Below are 14,112 nucleotides of genomic sequence, written 5' to 3'. Positions count from 1 at the left end.
TTGATGAAAACGTTAAAATAAACTATATAAGTATAAACTGGCGTTCTGCTAATAAAACTGAAATGTGCAAACGTCTTTTTTTTTGAAGGGATGGATAAGATAAAATCATACGATGAATTACGAAAACAACTGGAAAATGGTATGTAATTCAAACAGTAATGTTTCATTAAATTGCTTTATAATAGCTTTGCTTGTGACTGGATGCATACTACAGGTTGTAATATGTTTGAAATTGATTTATTACTAAATTTGATTTCTAGATGAACTTACACAAAAGGGCTTTGATGCCAGAGTAAAACATTTATTGTGTGGAGAAGAGGCACATAGTGGAGGAAGTCTAGGAACATTGGGTATTCCACTTCTTATTTACCTATTGACTTATTTTTCCTTATTCCTTTTCCTCTGTATTAAAAATGTTTCCTTCTAATTTTATAGAGACAAAAGAAAAAAATGAGAAGGCATATATGGGTAAGGAGACACAATTAAAAGTGATATTAATGCATCATAAAAATGTTTGTTTTGTTGCTCAGTTGCCAGTTCTTTTATTTCAGGGTGCTGTTACTGTTTGTTACTGTACTGTTGGAAATATTAACCAATCTCTCTATTAAGATGCAGCACAAGTATTTACCAAGGCAAAACAGTTAATAAAACCCCAGGTGAAAAAATGTCAGTTTCCCCTTCGTCAGAAAGAAAAGACCCTATTAAAGGTGAGTTTTTGCATTGCTTATGGTGTTGTTATAACTATTTAACATGATTAGCGTAAGCTTTAAGGAATGTTAACAACCTTATATTTATATTGTATTGCAAGATAAAAATGAGTCCCATGGAGTGGAAACCACGCACATCCAAAAAACCAGGCAGATATCAAAAAGTCATTCTTGAAGAAGCCCCACCAAGGATCATAGTGGCAGGCACAGAAGATTATGATGAACTGATACGTATTGCACAGGAGGCATTTTGGACAGAAAAGGAAAGAGAGGGAAGTACATTTACTCTTTGCCATTCAGATGGCACAAGGTGGACAAAGGAGCAGTTTAACCAAGAATATGGATCTGTCTCTGAGATTCCAACTCCTTGGAAGAGAACATTTTATATTGGACGTAGAGAAATGGGTATTGTACTATAGATTTCGGAAGGAGATGTTTACTGTCTGAGTTATAATCCCTTTGGTACTTATTACATATTTTGTTGTGTCTACAGATATTATCTGCCTCGGTGAAAGCAGTTCAGCATTAGGTATGTTTTCAATTCCAGTGACAACGTTATGCATTTTGTTAATATTACTTTATTGTTGCTAATGATTTGAAATAAAATTGATGTATCTATTAAATGCTCCTTTCTTCAAGGAAATGATGAAATGGAAGACTCGGACATGGTAAAACAACATAAATTGGTTAATTTTGTCAATATTGTCAGTATAAACAATGACATAAGAAGAATGTTTAATTAGGCCCTGATAGTTATTTAGTTTTTTTTTGACTGTAGGACTTCCAACCTAAGGGATCTAGATGTGTAGGAAGATCATCACAGCCAAGTGTAGAAAGATATATGGTAGAGGTTCAGCTGCAGGGAGAATCCTTAAGTTTAGGTAAAAGTTCTAGGAGAAACGCAAGTGCTGATGCTAGTCCAGATCCACATTCTGAGAGATCTTTGAATGGAGGCACAGGAACATCCACAAATTCAGATCCAGGTGCAGCAAGATCCACTAGTGCTGATTCAGGTACAGGTAAATCCTTAAAGGAATACTTCACCCAGAAAATAGGCATTGTAATCATGTTGTTCAAAGTGGAATTCTGTTATTTTTAGTGTGCAACACTAAAATGCCTTTGAAACACTTCTTTATGCACCTAAATTAAATTGTGAACAGCTCAGGTCATTAATGATTGGCTGACATTACATTATCCATTGATACGCAGGTTCTTAAAAATAAATAAATCGACATGAAATATTGTCTTGTAATAATTAAATTTGAGCTGCTGTAAGCTGTTCACCATGGACGAATAAAACAGAGCTCCAGAGGAAGGGAAGATACTAAGTTAATAATATGGTAGATATGTTATCATATATCTATTGAGGATTCAGAAAAAAATTGAGTTGTATGGATTCCTTTGTATAGGATGCCTGACAAAACATGGCCCTAAGAACTGTATGTAGGAGAGCTAGGCAAAGTGTTTTGTATGAAGTATATGTTTGAAATCACATGAGAGTAAATAATGACACCATTTTCATTTTAATATTTTCTTAATTCCAGATCAGGGTGCAAGGGAGACCTCAGTTCCAGAGATTCAAATTGCAACTCCTAATCCAGAGAAGCCCATGAAAGAAGGTGTTTGCCCACAAAATGAGGTGTTTTATGTGTCATCTAATGTTGTCACCATTTTACCGTCATGTAAGTAATACAACTAGTCAAGTCATACACTAAGTTAAAAAAAAGATGCTAAAACTGGAATCATGCCTTTAAAAATACAAAAATGGTTAAATGTTGATGTAGATTGTGTCTTTGTTATTTGATATCTTAGTGTATTCTCCACGCCTGCCATTAGTGGACAAATCACTAATCAGTTACAGTGAACAGAACCTGTTGGGTGAAGGAACATTTGGGAAAGTATATCTAGGTTCTTTTCAGGGAACCCCAGCTGCCATAAAGAGGATTCCATATGGCATAGCAGGACTTCAAGATCAGGACATACAGCATGAGATTCTCGTCTCAATGTAAGATGGTCATTAAAATTTCAAGTAAATATTACTATGAAATATGTTTTGGAATAAAGGCAGTAATTGCATACAATACACTGCATTAATAAAATTAGTGATGTGTCACTGAATTAATAAATGCATGTATACGGTAAACATTACATAATGATGAATACTTAAATGGAAAGAAGAGCTGTATTTGTGTCTGTATATATGTGTGACTGTTAAAGTGATAGTTTACCCAAAAATGAATTTTTTCCTCATTGACTCATTCATTGCAAACTGTTGACTTTCTTCACGTAACACAAAAAGATATATTTTGAAGAAAGTTGGTTACAACACTGGACTCATTACTTTATTGATGGAAACTAAACCACTGAGACATTTCTCAAAATATCTTCTTTTGTGTTCCACAAAGAAATTATACAGGTTTGAAATGACAAAAGGGAGAGTAAATGTTGACAGATTGTTTTTGGGTGAACTATCACTGTAATGATCACAACTTCATCTAGACAACAATGTTTATACTTCGTTTTGTGTTAGTATGTCCCTGTGTGAGCATACTAAAATGCAAATACTTTTAGTGCGTAATGTAGGCAAATTGGAAATCTATTGTTCCTGTGTGCTGTTTATGGTATACTCTTATTGGAATATATATTTTATTAGCTTGCTTTTTGCATAGGCTGGTAATAGCCTGCGAAATGACTATTATATATAATATGACAATTTTACATGTATGCATGTATGTAATTTCCAGGCGATTGAGCCATCCCAATATTGTACGACTCATGGCAGCAGCCCACACTGAAAACACGTTCTTGCTGGCCAATGAATACATTCATGGTACAACCCTGGATAATGTGCTACACAGTGACAATGCTTGTGTTAAGGTGAGTCTATTTTTGCATGTAACATTTGTGAAAAAAAATGTTAGATTTTTCAAATTTGTTTATATTTATAGCATAGTAGTTATCCCCTTAAAACTGAAATGAACAAAAATCAGTTATTAAGCAAGTATATAAAAAGTGTTTAAAATGATACAATGGTTAGCTTAATAACAGTAATAGTAAGTTGAGCCTAGGTGGTGTTCATTACATGGGAAATGTCATTTGGAAGTTATTTCACTTAAACACATGCAAAGAAACCCACAATTTATGGTTTAAACAGGGATGTCTAACAAGAAGTTACAGATTGCAGAACTAAGCGTAATCGTTCAATCATTTTTTAGTATACATTGGGTTTAACCAGCATTTGACTTGCTATTGTGTACATTTACACTCTTTAATAATGTTTTTATCTAAGCTCCTATGAGGTTTTTTAAACATGTACTGTATGTGAACTGTCATGAGATTTGTGATGCAAATAAAAAACCTTCAATATTTTGTCATTTTAATTTATTTTCGTAGCTTGAAGGAAACGACAGTCATTTTGTTGCCCTGGACATTTCAATGGCCGTAGAATACATCCATTCAAAAAATGTCATCCATCAGGATCTGAAGCCTGACAATATCCTTGTAAGTAATGTGCTTAACAGCTGATTATGGGGATGTTAAAACAAGTTATTAAATGTTTTAAAGGGATAGTTCACTCCAAAATGCAAATTCTGTCATCATTAACTCACGCTAGTGTCATTTCAAACCTGTATTACGTTCTTCTGCAAAAGAAGATATTTTGAAGAATGTTAAGTTGCACCCATCTGGTACGTTACCAAAGCCCGCTGAACGTGATAGCATGTGGTGTTACAATCAATTCAGTCACCCGGTCATGACCCGCAGTGTCATTGTCCTGTGTTACCCACGAGAGCGATTAGCCATCCCAGAGCGGAATGGCCAAAAATCTATTTCACAGAATGAGTAATTTTATTTCACGGTAACTATATATATCATGAAACAATCTCCCATTATAATTCTATTTGTTTATTCTCTGGCTTGTTTCTGCACTGCAAGTCTCTGGTGACTTCTCACGCGTCTCCCAAAACTGGAGGTAGAAGCGAGTCACATCAAAGCGCTCACGCGCTCGCGAGCATCATCGCGCATTTCAACACAATTTCACCTTGGCTCGCCTGAAGTTAAACTTTATTAAAACAGCTTTACAAAACAACCTGACTTCTGAAATACGTGTTGAGAATGAGCTTTTTTAAACGCTGGCGCAGATCCCTGCACGAGCACTGCGGGTGAGAGAAGCGCCGGACTGGAGCGCATCACTAAACTACAGACTGAAAGAAGGTCAAAAGAATGTTTGATACGTTCATTTGTTACGGGTGGATTAATTCATTAGTTTTTTCAGAATAGCGCCTAATTTGCAGAGCGCCGAGTTAACCACGCCTACTTATTTACATTCCGCGGAATACACGGAATAGAAAAATCTCTAAAGGTCTTTGCACATACAGTCCGAAATTGTCGTATGCGTTTTTTCGTATTTGCCTCTTGTTTGTACGGTGTCTCTGAATTGTTATAAAAGGCCACTCAAAATGCTTGACGGATGCGAAAAACGCAGAAAATCGAACCCGGTCCGAATTTTTTTATGACGGACGAAAATATCGGAGGCAGCGTGTAAATGTGATTGACACAACGTGAGGTCGTATTTATTTTTTAACGTGTGGATATTTGTGCGGACTCATGTGCAATGGGCTTTACGGTTGACATTTTATTCCGCAGCAACGGAATATTCCGTCATTCCGCCCAGCCCTAGACCGATATTACAACTGTATGATAGACTGTATTACAGTTTATCATATAGGACAGGACAAAGCCGTGCTGTGGATGATTATATCAGCTGAATGGCCATTCTAAAGATGTTGTGTGCGCCGTGTGCTCGACAGGTCTCGTGTTTGTGTGTGTGTGACTCTACTGAACACCAGTCACATCATCGTGTTTAGAGCCGGTCTCTGGTGATCTTCTGACTGCTTTCTATGGTGACCTGTGTGGAGGTTAGGGTAGGGGGTTGCTATGGGACTCTTCCTCTCAAAATCAAAATTGTGTGATTTTTTTACACACCCACATGGCGTTCAACATGTTTTAAGACCTCCTGGCGTCTTCGGAACACAAATAAAGATATTTTAGGTGACATGCGAGAGATTTCCAGGCCTCCTCGTAGACATCATGGTTATAGTTGTTGTCAAGGCCCAGAAAAGTACTGAAGACATGGTTCAAGTGGTCCATCCGCTCATAGTGGCTCAATTGATCTTTTTTGAAGCGATGAGAATACTTTCTGTGCGAAAACAAACCAAAATAACGACGTTCTCCTCTGGCTTGTCAGCCTATGGTGCGAGTTCACGAGAGCACAACTTTTCTTTAAGTGGTTGCTAGTGCACTGTTAAGCATTAGTTAGATGATTGTTTACAGTCTGATCTTCATAAGTCAACAGTTATATTTGCAGGAATAAACGTGTGGTCTGTGTTTTCAAACATCAGCTGGTGAAGCTCAACCTGACTGTGACCTAGATAGAGAAAGTGTGACCTCACGAGAGGTTCATTTGAGCATCAGTGTGTGTGGAAATGAAAGGATGCTGTGCTGATAGATGCTGATGGGCTGTTGACCTACATATGGACACCCAGAGGTGTAAATCACTGCCAGCGGGGGGTGACGGGGGTTTAATCTGATAACCATCCACATCCCAGCAGGAGTCTGTACATCAGACACACAACTCGACAAGAAATACATTCATTATATTTCTCAGCAGTTTGATTAAATATTGAGTCAAGACTCCAGAATCTGAAATTTCACGGTTGAGAGAGATTTCTTTGAGTCACGTTGGAAATGGACGGTGAAGTTGCATTGCATTATGGGATACAGCGTTCCACACTGCACTGATGTCAACTGAACGAATGTAACGGGTCATCTGGATATTGACAAACTGCAGAAATATTACCAGTGCACTTACAAACAGACCATAATTGAACTGGCAGCAATGGGAGTTATTTTTAACGATCACATTATTTTTCTATGTTTAATAGGCTTCTTTTACAGAACATCACAATAGAAACGAACATTCAATTCAATTCAATTCAATTATATTTATATAGCGCTTTTCACAATGTGCATTGTTCCAAAGCAGCTTTACAGGAGCAAATAAGAAAAACACAGAAAGGTAAAACACAGCACAGTGCATGGTGTTTATAGACCAAGCAAGATCATTATAATAAATAATATCTAATAAATAAATAAATAAATAAATGCAGTCTCCCGGTGAGCAAGCCAACACTGCACTGCACTGCTGTGGCGAGGAACCCAAACTCCAATGATGAATAATGGAGAAAAAAAAACCTCGGGAGGAACCAGGCTCAGCCGGGAGGGCCAGATCTCCTCTGACGTGTCATGGCTGCACTCAGTGACCCCGACCAAAGCCACCGAGCAACATCCATGAAGAACAGGGAGAGCCCACGAGCCGCGACCCAGGAAGCCCCACCCGCCGAAACCGTGCAGGTCCAACCCGGTCCCATTCCGAGATCAACAACAGACAACAGAGGAACAACCAGGGAAAAGTAGTAATGGCATAATTAACTTTATTCCTCTGTTGTCCGACATCGACCACAAAACAAGACCAACCAGACCAGACCCACACAGTCCCAACAAATGAAACGCCCCGAACCACAACCAACAAGCCCCCCCACTCCCTACAACACCCACCCAGCTACCTCCAATCAAAGTCACTGAGTGCAGCCATAACTTCAAACTGCTGTCATGTGATGTAAGTTTAGCATTAAATACCAACATCTGTACAGTGTTCTACAGTAAAGTGTTTGCCGTTTATATTGAGCAACACTTTTATCCGTCTGTGTTTATTATAGATTCCTAAAGATACTGAAGCAGCCATGAGTGATTGTCTTTCTTTCTGTCAATATGTTTGTTTCCTTTATTTCTTATGCTAGTACATAAGTCATTAACATTTATAGTTATGCATTTGGCTGACGCTTTTATCCAAAGCAACTTACATTGCATTCAGGCTTTATATTTGCTCAGTATGTGTGTTCCCCGGGATTCAAACCCATGACCTTTGTGCTGCTAACACAATGATTTACCACTGCACCACTGTTGCCAACTCATTTTCAGGAAAGATCGCTAAAGGCAGGTCAATTTGTTGCTAACCTTGCTAAATTATGTTGTGATGTCATTGTGTAATGTCAATTTTGCAAAACTGAGAAAATACACATTTGCTGCATCCCAATTCTCCTTATTCTATGCACTAAAAGTGTGTAGTGCTTTTGTTATGGAAAAGTATTTACATTTTAGTGTTTAGCAAAACAACATGCACGGACTGTGACCACCTAACAGGAAACGGATGTGGCGTTCTTGCCTAGACAACATAGTTGCCATTAACTGTCACGCACATCAAAATACATTAACATGTCATGTTAACTCTAGAGTTATATTTACTAGCATTAGATGGCGGACGGTCACATTAGCATTATTATACCTTAATGTATCTTTAAACATACTGTATACTTTAAAGCTCTTCTCCAGTTAGCTAGATTTTTTATTCCAACGTGGCCTTCTTGCTCATCAACCAAACAGCTTTTGAAAGCTGAACTTCTTAGGGCTTGTGTTATCACAAAGCTCTGCATGGTGTTCTGAGGAGTCTAGAATGATAAGCATTTTTTTGCTGACATTTTCATCCAAAGCGACTTGCAGTATACTTATTGCACTGACAACCCCCCTGAAGAAAACCCTGAAGTCTCTTGAGCTTAAGTGCTTTACAGACACAGAATGGTTAGAGTTCATGGAGCAACTCTTGGAGGGTTTGAACCCACAATCTTTTTGTTTATATGACTAGACCACTAACATCATCGGATATTTGTTAGAATTGGCCACTTCTAGACTGTAGACTCCCCCTCAACCCCCCCCTCTCCAAAACCCCACCAAAGATGTGCCAGACCAACATCACCAAAATAATACATTTAGCATTTTTTACAGAAACTATAATGTTGGAGCCTTGTTAAACCCTAGATTTCTGCAGGAGACGATCAAATAACAATGCCTAAATAAAACAAAAAATGCTCCATCCAACAATATGATGAAAATATGTAATAGGCTATAATATTACATACAGTATTTTCATCGTGTTATCTCATTACTTCTGTAACAAGGAACAAACAAAAACGATAAAGACAACATCATGTGACAGTGATCTACCTCTAGAGAAAGAAAAAGATAACCAACATTTAAAACAACAAGTGCACAGATCGTTTGAGGTTCCTCAGAAAAAGACAAAGCAAGTATCTAAAACGTGTGTAGGTGGAGCAAGTACCATCCTCTTCCCTTTGATGTGAAAGTTACGCATTTAACCTACTAGAGTGCGCAATTCTCACACTTCCCCGCACGAACGGCGGAACTGTCACTTCCATCAAGCTAAGGAGTGCGCAGCCACATCAACGCACAAAACCAACCCACAACCAAACCACAGTGATTTTTCCTCTTCTTTATTTAAGTCCTCCGTTCTTGTATATTGACTTCTTGCCTTATTTTTTTCCTTTTGGAGAGCTGGAAGACACCCCAGATCTGCGATGTGCTTTCGGTTCAGCATGCGTTTGGCGCACGGAGAGGACTCTTGGCGAGCTTTCAGGATATTGGCGCGGGGATGATGTTCAACTCGTCGGGTCCATTAGATATTTTCTCGTTCACCCACCCAGAGGTCGTTTCGGAAGTTCTCAATGGTTCTTCACAACTGTTCTTTAACGCCTCAATGGCCATGTGGAACACATCCTGCGGGGAGCAGTTACTCGACTATACCGCGACGGAGAAGATCGTCATCGGATTAATGTTGGCTATCATCACCACCGTTACGGTGATTGGAAATACGCTCGTGGTGATCGCGGTGTGCGTCGTTAAGAAGCTCAGACAGCCGTCCAACTATCTGCTGGTGTCTCTCGCCGTGGCGGATCTCTCCGTGGCGATCGTGGTGATGCCTTTCGTGATCGTGACGGACCTAACGGGTGGAAAGTGGCTTTTCGGAGAGGTCTTCTGTAACATATTCATCGGGATGGATGTGATGTGCTGCACGGCGTCCATCATGACGCTGTGCGTGATCAGCGTGGACAGGTGAGTGCAGGTTGGATTTTTCTCTACCAGTCCATAAATTGATGCCAACGTTACTTTTTGTTTAATTTAATCGTTAATCGGTCCACTCTTGAAGGATTTTGCGGATTAAAACTTAGTTGCAGTTGTATTTTTCAAAATCCTTAAACTACAGTTTAGATTGTGGTGGTCTCAGACCACCTATGCACAGTAGGCTGCATAAGAGAACATGTTCTGTATTTTTCTTTTGCATCTTCTTTCAGATTGCGTTTTGCAGTTTACTTAAATATCCCTGCTTAACAACGAAATTATGTGTGCAATATATATAATATAAATATTCACGTTTGTAGATGACATATAAATCAAATGTATGAAATAATAAAATGTTTAACAAAGTCAAGACTTACTAGCATGTCAAACTGCAGAACATTGCAGAACACCACTTGCCATGTCATGTCAACTTCCCATCACGTCATAAATGTTTCACAGTATTGTTGCTCATTTAATATTACTCATCAGTTCAAATATTATCACTCAGTACTGAACTGCAGTGCAAACTTGCCTTATTTAAATGTCAAGGCAACTATCTGGACGTATCCAATGTAAAACAGACATTAGGACTGACAACGCCGTGTCCTAGTCTTAGAACAGGGTCAATTCACCTGCAGCCAGTCGCCCGTGTGACAACACGAGGGGGTTAGAGGCAGACCCTGATTTGCTCTGACACATCTGAAGAAGCAACATCCTTGGCCTTCCCAAGTACAAGAAGTCTCTGCAAGAGATCTGATCATGTTGAAAAAAAAAGGGATATAGTAATGGCAGTAGTTAGCTGTGACACACTAGAAAACAAATTTGGTACAGAGGTGTACAAATACAATTTTATATTTACATTTACATAATTTTACATATTTGTTAAGACTCTTTCATATTGCAGCTTCACCACTTAACCTTTCAAAGTGGAAGCAATATACAGCAACTTCAAAAACTGATTCATTGCTTTTCAAACACAGGAGGACTCATGTTTTAAAGTCAAGTTTGTGTGTTCAAATTATGTAAACAATAGCAACAAGTACATCAATTCCATTCGCTTACTTACTGCCCCGCCCCCTCAAACATTTAAATGTCTGTTTCCCCAGGATAAAAATACAGGATATGTTAATTATAAATGTGCTGAAGGCCAGGAAAATTATTGAGCATTAAAGGTTAGTTAATTCTAAATCTAAGAAATGATTGAATGATAATTTAGTCTTGTAGTATGGGAGAGATTGAACACTGAAATTCAGTTTACCTTCGAAAGCTTTGCAATAGGGTATTTTTTCAGATAGCAAAGCCGATGGGAAATGGTTTACAGCTCAGATACTTAACCTTTTGCAGGCATGTAGCTTTTGGCATTTGGACTTTACAGCTTTATCATTTGGCCTGGAAGCGTAGGTCCCAGTTGAAAAGCTTTTCTTTAAAGTCAGACATTGGTTTGGTGTATTTAAAATGCATCTCTGTTGTTGTCACACACTGTTTTTTGAAGGATCAGTTGCTTAAGCAGCTCAAGGAAAATGTCCCAAAAGATGCATTTTCTTTTTTCCAGCAGATTATGTCTGATATGGTTTAGGAGTGGCTTTAATCTATCATGCATGTACATACTACAAGCATCTTTCAATAGACTCTTCTACTGTAAATGTCTCATATGACACGTGTTTGTTTGAAAAGAGTTGTGTATTCAAGCACGGCTGAAATTATAACTGTGGAGAGGACACGCAGCTGTTTAGCGATTTTCTAGTAATTCACAATGAAGCACTGGTATGGTATATTCACAATGGTATGATTTGATTTTTTTAATGAACACAGATTGTGTTAGCACCAATCAGGATGAGATCAGCCAGTCGGCATTGTGATTGGCCATGTACTGGTGTACCGCTGTATATACTGGAGACTGTGACATACTGTACATACTGTGTGCCTGTTTCTGATGAACTGAAATGCCTTGCAGTGTTCCCAGCACTTTATTGACATATCACTGCAAAAAATGACATTCTTACTAAACTTTTTTGTCTTGATTTTATTAAAAATATCTAAAACTTCTTTAAAGGTCTCCTCAGACGAGCACTTTTCAACAAGATGGTATGATTTATTAGGGTCTTCATGAAATGTCTGGAACATATTTTGCTTAAAAACACTCAATGGCTGTGTAAACAAAACCCTTCTTGCCTCGTCAAAAACAGCTATGCTCATAGCAACCCGTTTTGGTGCATGTCTCTTTAAATGATAATGAGTTACAGCGAACCCCACCCCCTTTGTGTCCGGCGTGTCAACACAACACACGTATAGTACTGCCTTGGCAATGGTTTAGCTAAATGATATTTACCGCTGTCGCTTGTGAAAACAACAATGGTGGAGCCCGGTGGGTGGAACTGTGTAGATTAAGGGGCGGTAATATTATAATAAAATCCGCTTTGGACGTCACAATTGGAGCGAAATCTGAACGGCTCGATTTCTCACATGCTTGCAGGGAAAGGCACACCAAAACAAACTTACTGGGTTCTTATTTTTCACGTTTTCTGGGTTGCTAGATGCACCGGGGACCCGATTATAGCACTTAAACAAAGAAAAAGTGGGGTTTTCATCTGATGTCTCTTTTAATCAATATACAATTACTTGACAGGAAAAGTGACCTAATATATTTAGTCTTGTTTTATGAAAAAGAATTTAAGAATTAAGTAAGTTTATGGTAAAAACAAGCAAAAAAATCTGTCCATGGGGTGAGTAAAATAAACTTGAATTTAGTTTGACCTTTTTCTCAAGTACCTAATTCAAGTTTTCTCACCCCATTGACGGATTTTTTTTGCTTATTTTAACCATAAACTTACTTAATTCTTAAATTCTTTTTTAGGCAAAGCTTTTGTGTAAAATTGTGTTTTGTTTGTTTGTTTAGGACTTTTATTTTGAAGACGCATTCTCATTCCCGTTATGGTCACATCTCGCACACCCAAATGACGTACCAAGTCCTAAAGTTTAAAACTTTACAGCTTTATTACACGTGCACGTGTAATATTAATGTTTTGCACACACAGCCTTTAGGGAAATGTATGATATGCATATGTTGCGCCAAGAGTTTCATTCATATCACGTGGCAACTTTCTGGCTGTTAAACAGTTACTGCAAGAGAGCGCGAGACCTTTGTCACAATGTCACAACTGTGAACCACACATGTGTCTCATACCACACCAGTTGCTATTAAAAACATATCCGGTCAGAAGCAATGTTGTACAAATCTCAGGACAAAATTCTCCTTTTTATTTTCATAGTGCTGCTTCAGTTGTTGCCCAGAACTGCTGGTAAGTACTTTAAGCATACGTGCATTGTATCATATATATATATTTTCATATATACAGGTTTTTTCAATGAACAATAAATATATATATATAGTATATATATATTATTTATTTGTTCATTGAAAAAACCTGTCTTTTCTATTAAACTCGTAAACGCATGCAATTTGAATACGTGTAATATGCAGAGGTGTGGACTCGAGTCACATGACTTGGACTCGAGTCAGACTCGAGTCATGAATTTGATGACTTTTGACTTGACAAAATGTAAAGAGACTTGCAACTCGACTTGGACTTTAACATCAGTAACTCGTGACTTCACTTGGACTTGAGCCTTTTGACTTGAAAAGACTTGCTACTTTCCCCAAAACCCAAAGATTAAAAAGTATGTTGACGTGGACCGCTCTATCTCTCTCTGTGTTTATGTGCATCTGTGTGTGTGTGTGCTGTCGGCACAACATCCAATCAATTTAGATCCACGTTGTTTTGATCCGACAGTATCCATCCAATCAAATTACAGGACAACCAATGAAGAAGAACTGTCAAACAACAAGCCAGTTGGCAAAAATGATACCAAAGATAGTTTCGTTCGGGTATAAAAACTACGAGGTGGTCAACAAAAAACGAACTGCAATATGCAAAACATGCAGGTCGAAGATTACAGATTGAGACGCAACAACTTCTAACTTCGTTCGACATTTGAAGTTGCACAAAGAACGGTAAGTTTTGAATGACGCTAACGTTAGCTTATCGGCTAAGTAACTTTGCTAGCTGCATAGTTAAATCAATGAGACTGTAAACTCACTGTTAACGTTACATTGCAAACACGTTAAAAGGATGCCTGGGTATAGAGCGATGTATGGCTTAATATATGAACAATGGCATTGACTTTATAATTGTGAAATAAAAAAAACAGTGTAACTGTCACAGTATTCATAAACTTTGAAAAAATATTTTTACTTGGAGGCTGCCATTTTTTGTGTCAGAATCCGTAATGTCAAATGGTTGCGAACTAAACCTGTTCTCTTTCGCAACAGCGAAGCACACACGTTTTCCATATATAACAGTAAAATATGACACGG

The 14,112-nt window shown here is 38.1% G+C and overlaps 2 protein-coding genes across 2 annotated transcripts; both read left to right on the top strand.

The window, feature by feature from the left end:
• The first annotated feature begins 37 nt into the window (after nucleotides 1–37).
• LOC130561772 (serine/threonine-protein kinase D2-like) lies at nucleotides 38–6,136 on the top strand. The gene is made up of 13 exons (XM_057346344.1): nucleotides 38–139; nucleotides 261–350; nucleotides 436–468; nucleotides 610–707; nucleotides 809–1,112; nucleotides 1,201–1,236; nucleotides 1,347–1,375; nucleotides 1,486–1,720; nucleotides 2,252–2,389; nucleotides 2,520–2,712; nucleotides 3,452–3,584; nucleotides 4,101–4,208; nucleotides 6,107–6,136. The coding sequence occupies exons 1-13, from the start codon at nucleotides 91–93 to the stop codon at nucleotides 6,134–6,136; spliced, it is 1,476 nt and encodes a 491-aa protein (XP_057202327.1). The 5' UTR covers nucleotides 38–90.
• A 2,049-nt stretch (nucleotides 6,137–8,185) lies between these two features.
• LOC130561718 (5-hydroxytryptamine receptor 7-like) lies at nucleotides 8,186–13,577 on the top strand. Its single transcript, XM_057346218.1, has 3 exons — nucleotides 8,186–9,731; nucleotides 13,007–13,036; nucleotides 13,529–13,577. The coding sequence occupies exons 1-3, from the start codon at nucleotides 9,271–9,273 to the stop codon at nucleotides 13,560–13,562; spliced, it is 525 nt and encodes a 174-aa protein (XP_057202201.1). The 5' UTR covers nucleotides 8,186–9,270; the 3' UTR covers nucleotides 13,563–13,577.
• Nucleotides 13,578–14,112: the final 535 nt, after the last annotated feature.

Source organism: Triplophysa rosa, linkage group LG11 (assembly GCF_024868665.1).
Source record: "Triplophysa rosa linkage group LG11, Trosa_1v2, whole genome shotgun sequence".
Lineage (NCBI taxonomy): Eukaryota > Metazoa > Chordata > Actinopteri > Cypriniformes > Nemacheilidae > Triplophysa > Triplophysa rosa.
Note: the sequence above shows the minus strand (reverse complement) of the source record. Positions and strands in the feature narration are given on the sequence as shown.